This window comes from Pelophylax lessonae (genome assembly GCF_965119305.1).
Source record: "Pelophylax lessonae genome assembly, chromosome: 9".
Classification (NCBI taxonomy): domain Eukaryota; kingdom Metazoa; phylum Chordata; class Amphibia; order Anura; family Ranidae; genus Pelophylax; species Pelophylax lessonae.
In genome coordinates, this window is record NC_138776.1 from 126,902,208 (window position 1) to 126,917,599 (window position 15,392).

The 15,392-nt window shown below is 45.0% G+C and overlaps 1 protein-coding gene and 1 long non-coding RNA gene across 2 annotated transcripts in view; one reads left to right on the top strand and one right to left on the bottom strand.

Moving 5' to 3' along the window:
* LOC309563232 (interferon-induced protein with tetratricopeptide repeats 5-like) overlaps positions 1 to 14,124 on the top strand; it is a 29,692-nt gene extending 15,568 nt beyond the window's left edge. The window contains exon 2 of the mRNA XM_082267616.1: positions 12,641 to 14,124. Coding sequence (XP_082123742.1) covers positions 12,641 to 14,066 — 1,426 coding nt within the window. The 3' untranslated portion in view covers positions 14,067 to 14,124. The remainder of the gene's footprint in view (positions 1 to 12,640) is intronic.
* Positions 1 to 15,392, bottom strand: part of LOC309563237 — a 566,624-nt gene that overhangs the window by 466,573 nt on the left and 84,659 nt on the right. The gene's annotated exons all lie outside the window — the stretch shown is intronic.

The window sequence follows — 15,392 nt, forward strand, 5'->3', positions numbered from 1 at the left end:
TTTGTTTGATACCCTCCCGGTGCCAATCCCTATGCCTCAACTTAAAATGTTACAACGGCCTTTCTTGCGGTTCATTTGGAATAATAAGGCACACAGGGTGGCTTCCTCAGTGGTGTTCGCTCCTTGGGGACGGGCGAGATTGGGTGCCCCGGATATCATGAAATACTACTATGCCTCCCACCTCAGGGTGGTGGCCTCCTGGTCTTCCTGGCTGGCCCCCAACCGGTGGTCAGAGATTCAGAGGGGGGCAATTTACCCGGTACATCCATGCTTGTTGCTTTGGTCGCCAGCCTTGCATACAGACGGTGTCCTGAAGGGCATGTGTCTGGACTCAATGCTGGTTACTATGGGAATTTGGCGCAAATGTATGAACCAATACTCTCTCTCTTCGCCATGCCCCCCCTTGCCACAGTCCTATTTAATCCATTGCTCCCCGATGGACTACGGTTGAGCAGTTTATGGGCTTGGACTCCCCTTTTCCAGCTACGCAATCTGGTCCATCCGGTGTCCCGCTCCTTCTTTACCTTTGAGAAACTTCGAGAGAAATTCGCCTTGCCAAAACACTCTTTTTATTTTTATCTTCAAATCCGCAATTACTTTAGGACGTTGTCGTCATCACTTACCCTGGAGAGGCCCACGGCCTTTGAATTGCTGTGTGGTCGGGGTCCTCACCAGGGCCATTTGGTGTCTTCAATTTATAATATCCTACATGATGCTGCTCCGCTTACTGAGGACTACCACTTTTATATGCGCAAGTGGTCCGGGATACTGGATCGACCTATTACATTGCCTATGTGGAATAGAATATGCACGTCCACTTTCAAATCATCTTGTTGCGTGGCGCAGAGAGAGACTGCTCTCAAGATCCTCCCGTTTTGGTATAGGACCCCGGTCCGCCTTCACAGGATGAATCCCTCCTGCTCCACCTTATGTTGGCGCTGTGGGAAAGAGAGGGGCTCCCTTTATCATATTTTTTGGGCATGTTCCCTTATACAACCTTTTTGGTCCATGGGGATGGCTACGCTTCAAGCAGCGGTGTGTTTGGATTTCCCGCTTGACCCTTTGCATTGCCTACTGGGCCCTAAGATCTCTAAGACGGCAACCAAACTGATTTCTTTCCTCCTCTTGGCAGCTAAGAGGGCTGTCCCAATGTGTTGGTTACAGCAACCGCCCCTCCCCCCCCCCCGATAAACCCCTTTTTCTGAAGCTGGTTTCGGAGATTCGGGAGATGGAGTCCTTGACGGCAAGGGTACATGATGAACTTATTAATTTTAATGCTGTATGGGATGACTGGGATTTATATGTTTTGAACTCTGCCTGATCTCATGGTTTCGTCATGGATGTATGCTTTCTACAATTGTTGCTTTGCTACCTACCCACAGTTGATGCAGTTCTATACTGTTTGATTTACTATTTCTGTAGATGTACTGTTTTTTGCCTCTTTGCTCTTTCATGGGGACACCTCTCCCTTTTCTGTTTGTTTTACGCCATTGCATTATTCCTGTTATGTGATTTTCTTTTGTGCAAATAAAAATATAATTAAAAAAAAAAAAAAAAGAAACACTGCACCACCAAATTGAGGACGTGCCAGGCATAGCACATGTGTCAACTTTCCCTGCCTAAGGGCGGAGAAGAGGTTTGTGCCATTATCATACACCACCATTTCTGGCTCCAGCTGGCATGGCGTGAATCACTTCTGGGCCTGCCCTGCAAATCTGCAAGAATCTCTTGTCTAGTGTGGTTCCTGTCCCTAGACACACCAGCTGAAGCACTGCATTGCACCTTTTAGCCTGACTCATTGAATATCCCCTTGAACGCTTAGAGGGTATTTGTGGTTCATAGGACAATTCAGCAGAGGAGGGCATGGAGGAGGAGGCGGCAGAGGGGGTGAAGCTGGCAAATCTTGCATCATCACCACTAGCTGTAGGGAGACATGGCGTTACAACAAGCTGCAACACTGAGCCCTGTCCTGCATCTTGCAAGCAGAGTTACCCAGTGTGTTGTGAACAAAATATATCGTCCCTGACCATGCTTTCTGGATCACGTCTCAGCATTAACATGGACTTTGCAGCTGACTACCTTGCCCAATGCTGCCACACCATTACCTTCGACATGATGGCACAGAGCTGGAATGGCCTTATATTAAAAGAAATAACGACTGGGAACCTGCCATTGTGATACAGCATATTCTGCAAATTTACGGAAGGGGGCAGAATCCACCAGAAAGAAAGGCAGGAGTTGTAAAATCAGCAGCTTTGACAAGTTTGAATTTAGACGCCGGGCATGTGGTGGCAGTGACTGTTTTTTTTTTCACTGCAGAAGATGGGGCAGAGACATTTGCCTGGTATAGTCTACAGCTGGTGGTGTTCTACTGGCAGATGTGACGCAAGGACCTGGGCCACCCTTCACTATACCATCATCGCTGCTGAGAGGTCATGAGATATAGTGGGGATAGACCTGAAAGGTGAGGATGAACAGAATTGTCTCCCTTTTGTGGAGATCTCTGGTGCTCTTGCCAACTGGCTGAGTGGTGGGAGGTTAAATGCCTTGTCAAGCATGTGGTACCCAAATGGCTGGTGTTTGTGCCGTGCTTGGTGTGTTTGAGGCAAAGTTTGCAAATTGCAACAGTGCGATCGGCTGCACATCTGCTAAAAAAAAGCCCAGACAGCTGAGCTGTGGGAAGTGGGCTGGGAGAGAACAGCTCCACAATCTGGTTGATTATGGTGGCTGCTCTACTCTTCCATGATGGCTGCCTCGTTGGGGTTGTGCCTCACCCTCACTTTCCTCCTCTGCTCTATTCTGCACCAAAGTCGTGTCAGTGACTTCATCATCGTCCCCTCCGTTCAAATTAGGACTGGACAACTTGGCAATACACTGCAGCTGGGAGAACATGACTGCCAATTTTTGTAACAGTGTTCTCCCTTCTCTGTAGGCTCATGTTCCTACCTTCCTCAACCTCAGAACCAACATCTGTATCAAGTAATGGCTGTGCATCATCAAGGAGCAAGTGGCTAATGCTGTGTTCAAATAACTCAGCTGACTCTTTCATACCTAATGCTGGGGCTATGGCAGGAATAGCTGTGGACAAGGAGGCAGAATAAGCCACTCTGGAAGCTGAAGTGGATTGCGCACTGGATGACAGAGGATGAGGAGCATAAGGATGGTTTAGTGAGCCAGTCCACCACCTCCTCTGCATGCTGCGGCTGGATAGCACAGGCAAAATAACTGAACAGGGGAAAATGATGCTCGGCCTGAGGACTGACCACGTCCACCTTTAGATGAATGAGCGAGTTTGGGGTGGGGGGAAATTGACTGTCCTACACAGAGTCCTGACCTCAACCCGACAAGAAAACCTTTGGGATGAATTAGAGCGCAGACTGCGAGCCAATCCTTTTCTCCAACATCAGTGCCTGACCTCACAAATGCGCTTCTGGAAGAATGGTCAAACATTCCTATAGACACACTCCTAAACCTTTTGGACAGACTTCCCAGAAGAGTTAAAGCTGTTATATCTGCAAAGGGTGGGCCAATCCTACAGACTAAGACTGGGATGCCATTAAAGTTCATGTGCGTGTAAAGGCAGGTGTACCAATACTTTTGGTAATATAGTATATTTTCTGAAAGCAGACACCAAAGAAAATAAAATTGTGGTAGTTCTAATTTTGTATGTTACATAATACTAATGCAAGGGTCTAGGACATTTCAGTAAAAAATACACTAAGGTTACTTTTAGGGTACACAAACGCAATAACTTACTAAATTTTTTTGTAAAATAGAAAAGATGAGGTTGTGCTGAGTAAATCAATACCCAACATGTCAAATCCTAAAGTGATTTTAAATTCTTGTTTTTCCTTTTTTTGTTTACAAATAACCAACATGTCATACTTATCTTCTCTGAAGTGGTTTAGCACAGAGCAGCCCCGAACCTCCTCTTCTTGGGTCCCTCACCGGTACTCCTGGCCCCTCCCTCCTGCTGAGTGCCCCCACAGCAAGCAGCTTGCTATGGGGCACCCGAGCCAAGTTGCTGCTCTGTGTGTCCATTCAGACATGGAGCCGTGGCTCGCCCCATCCCCTTTTCCAAAGCTTACTTATACTCTGCTGTGTCTCAGACAATCACAAGAGAAAGTCCCGTGCAGCCGAGGTTCTCATGCACATCGCTGGATCAAGATGGGGCTTGGGTAAGTATTAGGGGAGCTGAGAGGGGCTGCCTCATGCATAAGTTTTTTTTTTAAATTAATGCATCGAAAGCATCAAGATAAAAAAAAAAACTTCTGACGGGAACAATACACGAAAACCTGGGCACTTTGTGATATGTTTATCTACTCCGATGAGGGTAAAGCCTTGCTAGGCGATTGAACCCACTGATTCTAGACCAAGCTCATACCCAGATGCACTCCCCCTTTTTTTTTTCTCTCCTCCTCCCTCTGACTCTATCCCCACTTTCTGCTCTATTCCCCCACTCTATGGTCCTATTCACTCTTCTCCTCCCTTCCCTTAATATCCCCTAAAATCGGTAGATCTGCCTCCCGTTTCTTTATACGGGATCCAGATTCCTTGCCTTTAAAATGTGCAATGTGCAGACTTCAGCTAATGTTTCCTTACTGTGTTTCATTGTGTATCTCCGACAACATGATTGATTCTATCTCATGCTTTTCATACATTTGATTGCTGTGTTCCTACTGGTGGCTGTTGTCTGTATGATGTTTTTTTTTTTTATAAATAAAGAATTTGAAAAAAAAAACCTTCTGATTTTACAACCACTGTAAAATGGAGACACACTTCCCCCATATTTTCCATAGGTGACACTTTGAAAGCCCCTACGGGTCATCAGTTTAGAGCTATGAAGAAGCTTTGGTGCTTAAATTATTGTTCTCACTCCAGCGTGTGCAAATTGGGGGGGGGGGGGTATTTTATGTGTTTGAGTATAACTATTTTTGTTTTTTTTACTATTTTGTTATTTTGTTATTTATTTTATTTCACATAGGGGACAAAAAAATCCCTTATGTGATTTTTTTTTTTGGTTACAGGTTCTCTTTAATGGGATATTCGGGGTCTAAAAGACCTCTGATGTCTCACCAGCCCTCCAATGAATCCAATGCAGTGCAGATCGTACTGCATTAGATTCTTTCCTGGCCAGTATGGCCGGGGAAAGTTAAAGGGGGACCCGGAAGTAATATCATACACGTCGCTTCTGGGTCAGCAAGAAGAAGGGGAGGAAAACACATGCATATCTGCTTGACTCCCCCCTCTCTATCCGGCAGCACCCGCCATGCTGGCCTGCAGATGGACAAGCAGAGCGTGAGATATATGGCAGGGGTGCTTGTGCGGCGGTGGGTCTGTTACCGGGGGGGGGGGGGGTTAGAAGCGGTTGGGTGACTGCCCACTTGCCGGATTGATTACATTTAACAGCCAGCAGTCAGCTTTGTCAGATATACACTCACTCCCGCTGTAATCCCCCGTCAGGCCTGCATGACATACAGACCTGGCAGTAAAAGGGTTAAATGTACTAGCAGATTTAAATACACTAACAAATTGAAGTCAAACTCCAGCTCACACTTTATAGTCAAAGTGTTTCCTTTTGGAATAAAGGTTATACAAAAACAAATAAAAAAAAAATTGATAATTGTAAGCAACCCTGCCATAAAGGATATAGAGGATGTGATACATAGTTCCATCTCAGTTTTTGCGGACAACAGAAAAATATGCAGGGCAATAACTTCACATCAGGATATAGGAATTTTATAGGAAGTCCTGAATAAAATAATGAGGTGGTCAACTACATGGGAAATTAGGTTTATTGTTGAGATATGTAAAGTAATGCACTTGGGGGCTAAAAATATAAACACAAACTGCTCACTAGAGGGAGAACCTCTGGGGGAATCAAGGATGGAGAAAGCAAAGCCAGCAGAATATTAGCATGCATTAAAAAAGGGAATTTACTCCAGGGATAAAACGACAATCCTGCCACTTCATAAAATTCTGGTTCGGCCACATCTGGAGTATTTTGTCCAGTTCTGGTCACCAGTCCTCAGAAAGGATGTGCTGGAGCTGGAGAGAGTCCAGAGAAGGGCAACATAATTAATAAGGGGACTGGAGGACTTCAATTATGAGGAACAACTACAAGTACTAAATGTATTCTCCCTGGAGAAGAGATGCTTGAGAGGAGATATGAAAGCAATATACAAATATCTCAAGGGTGATCCCAGAGTAGGTAGGAAACTATTCAGTCTCAGGGAGTGGAAGAAGACACAGGGCCACACAATGGGATTGAAGGAGACGTGGTTTAATCCTAAGCCGTGTAGGGGGTTTTTCACTGTCAGGGCAATAAGGATGTGGAACTCTCTTCTACAATTGGTGGTGTCAGGGGGGAGTATTGATATTTTTTAAATACTCTTGGACATTCATTTTAGTGAACACAACATACAGGGATATGGGAAATAACTATCGACACTGACACACATACATCTACACAGGTTGAACTGAATAGACTATTGTCTTTATTTAACCTTACCTACTATAAACCTATTTTTAAATGGTTTGTCTCATCCCTGTGTAGCACCCTCCTAGGTAGGTGCTAGGGAAAAGCATATATGTGGCCCTGTCTGCTTATCGGGGGGGCTGATCTTTTAGTTAGGCTGTCACATGTTTCCAGGTGTGACCTGTTGAGTCTGGGGAGTCTCCTCACTGTCTCCAATGGGGGCTCTTATTGGACAGTGGTGGAAACCTAGCCAATAGCACACCAGGGCTTGTAGCTGTGTCAGTGGGCGGAGTTTGCCGCAGTGAACCCTGGGATGAGTTATAAGTCTGAGGGGAGCATGTGACAGGGCGTCTTTGGTGGGAAGCAGAGTCCCAGGAGGAGGGTGACGGCTGTCTCTCCTCCTGTCAGAGCTAGAGAAGGTGTCCTGGGTAGTCAGCCTAGAGGACGAAGGTTGAGCTGGGCTGCAGAGAGGGATCCAGAGTGCTGTGGACTGAGTGGAGCTGCTGGGCAGAAGCTTCGGGGAAAAACAGTGTCGTGAGTACTTGAAACTGCCCAGGGGTCTGCCTAGGAGAGGGGACCACTCCAGAAGGTCAAAGGGATCTGGGAGCCAGCTAACCTGTAGAGAAGGATTAGAGAGAAAAGGGGGTGCCAGTGTCTAAGCTCTGAGGATAAGAGAGAAAGGGGGTACCGGTGTGGGCCCTGAAGTGTTCAGCAGTGCAGCAGAGCATACATGTAGCTACCTCAGCAAGGAGTGCTTAAGGGAGTTTAAAGAGGACTTCTTCATTCAGGAAAGCAGTCAGAAGTCAGTTCAGCGTTAACCACTTAAGCCCTGGATGATTTTACTCCCTTCCTGACCAGGGCCTATTTTGCGATTCGGCACTGTGTGATTTTAACGGAAAATTGCGCGGTCGTGCGATGCTGTACCTAAACGAATTTGACGTCCTTTTTTTTCCCACAAACAGAGCTTTCTTTTAGTGGTATTTGATCACCTGTGCGATTTTTTGATCATGCGCTATAAACAAAAAAAGAGCGTCAATTTTGCAAAAATAACAATATTTTTCACATTTTTTATATGAAATCCCCCCCCCCCCCCAAAAAAAAATGTAAAAATCAAAATTTTTTAACATTTTAGGCCAATTTGTTTTATGCTACATATTTTTGGTAAAAAAAAAATCACAAAAATCGTATTTTTATTGGTTTGCGCAAAATTTATTGCGTTTACTAACTAAGGTAAAGATTTTTGTCATTTTTGTTGTTTTTTTTTTTAACGCGTAATGGCGGCAATCTACGATATTTTTTGCGGGACTGCGACATTGCGGCGGACAGATTGGACCCTTGACTGACATTTTTGACACTTTTGGGGTTACCAGTGACATTACTGCAGTAATCAGTGCTATACATATGCACTGTTACTGTAAAAATGACACTGGCAGTGAAGGGGTTAACTTTTTTTGAGAGCAAGGGGTTAAGTGTGTCCCTAGGGGTGTGATTCTTACTGTGATTGGCTGTGGCTAGTTGTGTAAGAACAATGATCAATGGTTCTACATAGTAGAACCGTATGATCACCATTTTTACACAGGGGAGAATGACAGGCGGCTTTGTTTACATTAGCCGCCTGCCTTTCTCCCTGTGTCACGGACGATTGCGAGTGCCCGGCGGACATCGGGTCCGCCGGGCACACGCGCGGGGGGGTCCGTGACCGAGCAGAAGCGCGCATTCGGTGGCGCGAGCTCGCTCTCCAGAGCCTCACAGGCTAGCGACGTAGACCTACGGCGCTTTGCCTGTGAGGGGCTGACTGCCGCAGTAAATCTACTGACGGCAGTCGGCAAGTGGTTAACAGGCAGCAGGCCAGCATTAACCAGTGTTATTAGGCATTGACCGGTATCCAGCAAGCGTGAAGTAAGCGCCAACTGGCATTTTCCAATTGTCCCTAGCAATTTGGGCATAGTTGAGCCAAAGGAGTATCCCACTCATCCCTTCTCCTATCCAAGTTACCAAATAAATACAAAAACCCAAAGATACTGGACTGGTCATTGTCTCAGTGCTCACATTTGGAGAAACATGCTTAAATGTGCTGCTGTTGCTAGCGGGAACCCATATCCAGCAAAACGGCTGGGAATTGTGCTACACCTGTAAACTGATAGTCTGCAAGAGAGCTTGTTCTTAAAAAAAAAAAAAACAACAGACTTACTGGCTGGATCACCAGATAAAAATAGAAGAAAGCTTAAAAAAGAAAATGAATGCAGCCATCATATCTAAGAATTAGTAAGCTGCAATATAATAAATGTTTGCTTTTGGGTTTAAAGTGGTTGTAAAGGCTGAAGGTTTTTTACTTTCATGCATTCTATGCATGAAGGAAAAAACCTTCAGTGTGTAGCTCCCCCACTCAGCCCCCCCCCCCCCGATACTTACCTAAGCCCGATCTCAATCAAGAGATTTGCACGAGACCCGAGGCTCTCCCGGGTCTCTCCTTCCTGTTTGGCCAAGATGCAGCAGCAGAAGCCATTGGCTCCTGCTACTGTCAATTACAGCCAATGAGGTGGCAGTGGGGGGCAGGGCTGAGCAGTGCTCTGTGTCTTATGGATGCAGAGAGCAGGGGCGGATCCAGAGTCTAGTCTCGGGAGGGGCACTACCAGAAAATAAGGTGTTGCTTACAGAATTTTTTTTAACGTATGATCCTAACATAACCTTGTTTAAAACAGTTTACAATCCTTGTAATAGGAATAAAAGTGATAAAAAAAACATTTTTAAAGAGACAGTGTAAAAATAAAAAATAAAATAAATAAGAAATAAATAATTTAAGCAAAGAGAGAGAAACCAGTGCTATGGATATGAACTCCTGAGCCTCTGAGAATAATTTGGGTTGCAGCCACCAACCAACCCCTACAATAGTAGGGGTTAGAGTATAATAAGGGGGATAAGAGTTGGAAATGGCGCTACCCAGAGTGTGTGTTATTTCCAACTCTTATCCCCCTTATTAAATAATTTAAGCACCCCGTCCCTCTAAGCTTGCGTGTAGAAGCGAACGCATACGCAAGTCGCGTCCACATATGTAACCACACATGTGAGGTATAGCCGCGATCGTTAGAGCAAGAGCAATAATTGAAGCCCTAGACCTCCTCTGTAACTCTAAACTGGTAACCTGTAGAAATTTTTAAAACGACGCCTATGGGGATTTTTAAGTACCAAAAGTTTGTTGCCATTCCGCGAGCGTGTGCAGTTTTGAAGCATGACATGTTGGGTATTTATTTACTCTGCGTTATATTATCTTTCACATTAGAGAAAAAAAATGGGCTAACTTTACAGTTTTCTCTTTTTTTTTAATTCACATAAGTGTATTTTTGCCCAAAAAATTGCGTTTGTAAGACCGTTGCGCAAATACGGTGTGACAAAAAATTGCAACAATCTGCATTTTATTCTTCAGAGTGAGGGTCCTTTCACAGGGCGCACTGTCCAAAGAGGTCCGTTCTGCTCAGCGGGGGATCGATCTGCCGATCTCGCTGAGCAGGCGGATGACAGCTCCGTCTCCGCTCTGTGTGCTGAGATGGAGCTGTTAGATCCCCGCTGTCCTCTATGGGGAGATCGGATGAGAAGGGACCGCCTGTCCATTCTCATCGGATCCGCCAGACGGATGGAAAATAGGGTTTCCATCCGTCCGGATTTCACGGACAGGATCGAATCGGATAGCAGTGGGTGTCAGCGGAGATGTCTCAGCTGACACCCGCTGCCCCATAGGGTTGCATGGAGCATCCGATCCGGTCTGCCTGAAAAACTGAAAGGAGGATCGGATCGCCCGTGTGAAAGGGGCCTTAGTCTCTGCAAAAAAAAAAAAGTTTTGGGGGTTCTGAGTAATTTTCTAACAAAAAATACTGATTTTAACTTGTAAAGTGACAGAAATAGGCCTGTTCCTTAAGTGGTTAAAGCGAAGTTTCACCCATTATATGCTTTCAGTCCGCGCTCATTGAGAGGAGGCGCGGCGGACTGAATGCAATACATCCCTGAGAACAGCTGGTGCCGGTCTGGAAATTACGCAAGATTTCATCACTAGGCGATTCGCAAGGGCTGCTGGGATACATGACGACACTATCCCAGGAGCCCTTGCGAATTGCCTAGTGACGTAATCACCTATAGGCAGCAGGACCCGGAAGTGCGGATGAATAAAGAAGAAAAACAGTATTTCCTTACAAAAAAAAAATAGTTTGCATTGGTAAAATCATTTTTAAAGGGGATTACGTACATTTCATAATAAATGGGTGGAACTCCGCTTTAACATTGATGGCAAAGGGCACTTTTTTTTTTTTTTTTCTTTAATACTCCATTGTATGTAATATGTGATTTGTAAAACATTAAATTGTACTCACTTTTGTACTTTATTCAGAGTCACTCTGTCACAGTCACTGTCACACTGCTGAGAAGATTCTTCTCCTCGGTGCTGGCCGCCTGGCTTGCAGAAGCTGCTGGAGGGAGGAGGTGGGTGGAGCCAGCACTCGTGCGTGCGTGTAGGAGGAAGGAGGCTCTCGCTGTGGATGCTGGGGCCTCGCTCTCCTCCTCCTCCTCTCCTCAAGACAGGTGACGTCACTGGTTGCCAGACGCCAGTCAGCGATAGCAACTAGTGCACTCACTGTTTACACTGCGGGCCGCGACTGCTGTATAGGTCAGCGGCGCCGCGCGGCGGCGGGACTACAAGAGAAGCTTTCAGCTCTGCCGCGCTGCTGGCCTGCTGGAGGGAGTTTGGAACTCGGCATTGTGTGGTGGACTGGAGTCTCTGGAGTAATAAGTGGGTAATATTTTCAGGGGGGGGCAATTAACCCGATGCCCCCCCTGGATCCACCACTGGCAGAGAGCCAGTTCGGGAGCGAGCATGCATTAGTGCCTCCACAGCAAGCGACTTGCTATGGGGGCACTCGGCAAGGGGTAGGGGCCCAGAGTGCTGAAGGGGGACTTAAGAGGAGGATCAGGGCTGCTTTATGCAAAACCACTGCATAGAGCAGGTATGTGTGACATGTTTGTTGTTTTTTTTTTAATAAACATTTTCCCTTAACAATCACTTTAGGCTCCGTTCACATGTCAGCGTATGGATCTCGGGCAGAACCGCCGCGGTTCCGCCCGCGATCCGGAGATTATTGCAAATCGCGGGACGCCCGTGCGTTGCCCGTTGATTTGCAATAGACCCCCAAACGCTGAGCGATGTTGCCGCGATTTCCACCTGCCGAATCGCGGTAACATCGCGCAAAAAAAATCGCGGGACACATTACGCTCCAAAGAAGCTCTTGTACTTGTACGTCGCGCAATTTTTTTTTGCGCGATGTTACCGCGATTCGGCAGGCGGAAATCGAGGCAACATCGCTCAGCGTTTGGGGGTCTATTGCAAATCAACGGGCAACGCACGGGCGTCCCGCGATTTGCAATAATCTCCGGATCGCGGGCGTAACCGCGGTGGTTCTGCCCGAGATCCATACGCTGACATGTGAACGGAGCCTTAATGAGGAAGTAAAGCTTCCTCTGTAACTTGTACCTATAGGTAAGCCATGCACAGTTTAGGTGATATTTGTTATGCATGCAGCCAGTGACATCACTGGCGCATGCACTCTGAAGTAATGGCCACCCATGCCGTTCCTTCAGAGCCCTGTGCCGTGAATGGCGGCTCCTGCGCACATGCGCCAGAGTGATGTCAACGCAGCTCTGGCCGATCAGATGGCTGGAGGACGCGACCCTGGAAGTAAGACGGCTGAATGTGACGGTTGTGTCACCGGTGAGAAGGTGGCACTGTGGGAGCTTCGTTCTAAGGTAAGTATTTCATAATGAGCTATAGTATGCGATGCATACTAGCTCATTATGCCTTTGTCTTTCAGGTTTTTTTTTTTTTTGTCTGAGGTTTACAACCTCTTTAATAAGCTGTTGAAAAGTGAATTATTACATTGTTGATCAGTAGGAAGACTAACCTCCTCACAGACAGCTAAAAAGATCATTATTGTCAATGATTACTAACAGACAGGAATTCTTAATTGTTTGACCCCTAGCAAACTCAAGAAGAGACCTAGGGTTCCACAGAACACTGGTTTACAATGTATACACACTAGATTTATAATCCTGGAAAATGCCTCCATTAAATGACACAAGACTCTTTTTAATGCATGGTTTTCTTTATTTCAAAATTTTTAGTGACATATTAAAGAATTCCTTAATGAATCGTCTACAGAAATTTCAGTGCCATTTTACTTGGAACCTGCGTGGAGAAGATGTAGACATTGATAATGTGGAAGAAAGGATAAATGAACAAATTGTGTTTTTGCGAGATGCACCCAAACACAGAATGTATAACCTCCTGGCTTACCTAAAGCATCTCAAAGGAGACCATGAGGAAGCCATGCTCCACCTCCAAAGAGCTGAGGCACAGATCCAAGAGTCCAGTATATCAGAAGATGCAGATGTTAAGAGAACTGTCATGTATGCTAACTTTGCCTGGGTTTTCTACCACCAGAACCAGTTTATCAAGAGTTTCACCTATGCTAAAAAGGTGGAGACCATTTTAAAGCAATATGAGTCTCCTCCAAAGAAAAACACTCTTCTTTTAGATATATATGGTGAACAAGGCTGGACTTACTTATCCTTTATAGGAAAATACTATCAACGGGCTGCCGAGTGCTTTGAAAAAGCCCTAGAATTTGACCCAGAAGATCCAGAATTGAATTCAGGCCATGCCATAACTGTGTATAGAATAGAAGGTTTCAGCTTCAGCAGCAACACAGAAAACAGATCTTTTCCACTCTTGAAACGAGCTGTAGAATTAAATCCCAGAGATACAGTGGTGAAGGTTCTCCTTGCGGTGAAATATCTAGATATGGAGAACTATGATCAAGGAGCTGTGTTAATAGAACAAGCTCTACAAGAACAACCAGAATCTCCATATGTTCTTTATTCTGTGGCTACATTTTACAGAAAACATAGACAGATACAAGAAGCTATTGTAATGTTGAAGAGAGCAGTCCATTTAATTCCTACCTCTAGCACTGTTCATTATCAATTGGCCAAGTGTTACAAACAATTGATAAGAAAGCCCACCCATTACAATAGGCAGCAAAACGCTGAAGCCATTACAAATGCAATATTTCACTCGGAAAAGGCTGTCGAGCTAAACAGGAGATCTGTTGGAGCTCACATTTTATTGGCTCATATATACATGAAAGCTAATGAACACCAAAAGGCAAAAGATCAATTTGACAAAACTCTGACCATGAATGACATCGACCTTGAACAGAAACAAGAGCTCCATTTCTACTGGGCAAAATATTTAATATATTCTAGAAAATCTGAGTCTGAAGCAGTAAGACATTTTAAGGAAGTGATTAAAATACAAAATCAAACATGGTTTAGAGAAACTGCCATAAAAGAACTGGAAAGCCTTGCTGAAACCATGATTGTCCAAAATTCAATGGATGCCATTGGACATGCTGCGATTGGGTACATCCACCAGCAAAGAGGACAGGACATCGCAGCAATGAAGTACTACAAAAAAGCTCATCTACTGGAGCCAGACAACCAGGAGTACTTAGAAGCATTTTCAGCTTTGCAAGCCTCATTATCATGACATAATATTGTTCTATAAAATTAGAAGATGAGAATGTGCTAACTGCATTAAGCTATAACAATCATTTTTTAATCTGATATTAACTGCTCTGACAGTGTAAATGTAATATCCCCCCAGATACTGGACTGGTTTGCTCCCTCCGTGCACCACTTGCTGCGATTGGAGTCCCCCACACGCCTCACCGTCCCCACATACTGTGGATCCAGTGGGATCTCATCCGTGCCTCATAAACTTTTGGTGGTCCATACACCACTCCCACCATCTTGCTGGACTGACCTGTCTTATCCTTACGGACGTGTTGAACGGTCCTTGAGATCACCACAGGGTACCAGCAACTTTCTACTTGTCGGGTGGCCACCCTTCCTACTGTATATTTATATGTGATATACTATATACATTTCTGATTTATATTTGGTTGCACATAGTGCATTAAATATCACCCGGGCATTGACAGTCCTTGTATATCTAGAGTAGGTCTTTGTCCTCTGCCGGTCATTATTATATTCACTATACATATTGAGAGCCACTAAGGTACACACCATTTTTACATGAATTTGACACAGAGCAGAAGACACTCCTACTCACAGGGTTGATGAAGCAGTGACGCAAATGACGCCGTTCATATGTCACTCTCTCCCCATCATAAGCTCCTAAGACAGAACCCCAGCAGGTGCCACAGGTGCTAGGCGAGGTTAGTGCATCCGCACTTCATGCACAACCCACACCGACCCCAGGGGCCGGCTATTCGCTACCGAGTTTTCATTTTGTAACTTGGTAATTTTTTATCCATGAATTTATCTATAATTATTTGTAATTTCTTGTTTGTTTTGCGCCAAATTCTTTAATAAAGGTTATATATTTTTTTCGCACAAATCAATCCCTGTGAGCTCCTCTTTTTGCAACCTTCCAGAGAGGGTTCTTTCCCTCTCTCCATCCTTGTGTTTTGACTACATGCCTGGTTGCGTAGGGTTCCCGCATTTAACCATCCGTATGGGTACGTTCTAATAAGGTCAGTTTTGACCGACCCAGGGCTACTGGATCCCATCCACAGCACAGCCTTTTATTTCTATGTAAATGTAAATCTGCCTATGATTACTACACATTGTATTCATTTTGGCAAGACCATATTGAATAAATCTGGTGATATTAACTAATAATGATTTACAACAAAAGAAGTTGATAGTAGTGTAAATCTTGTACCGTAATGCTGACAATCTTTCTGGGAATTAGCTTTAAAATAAATTTACTGCAGATCCATTTTACGAAACAGTTAAGGGAACAAAATTGCTTCCTCATCCTCTGAGATAATCCAATCCTATTTCTCAT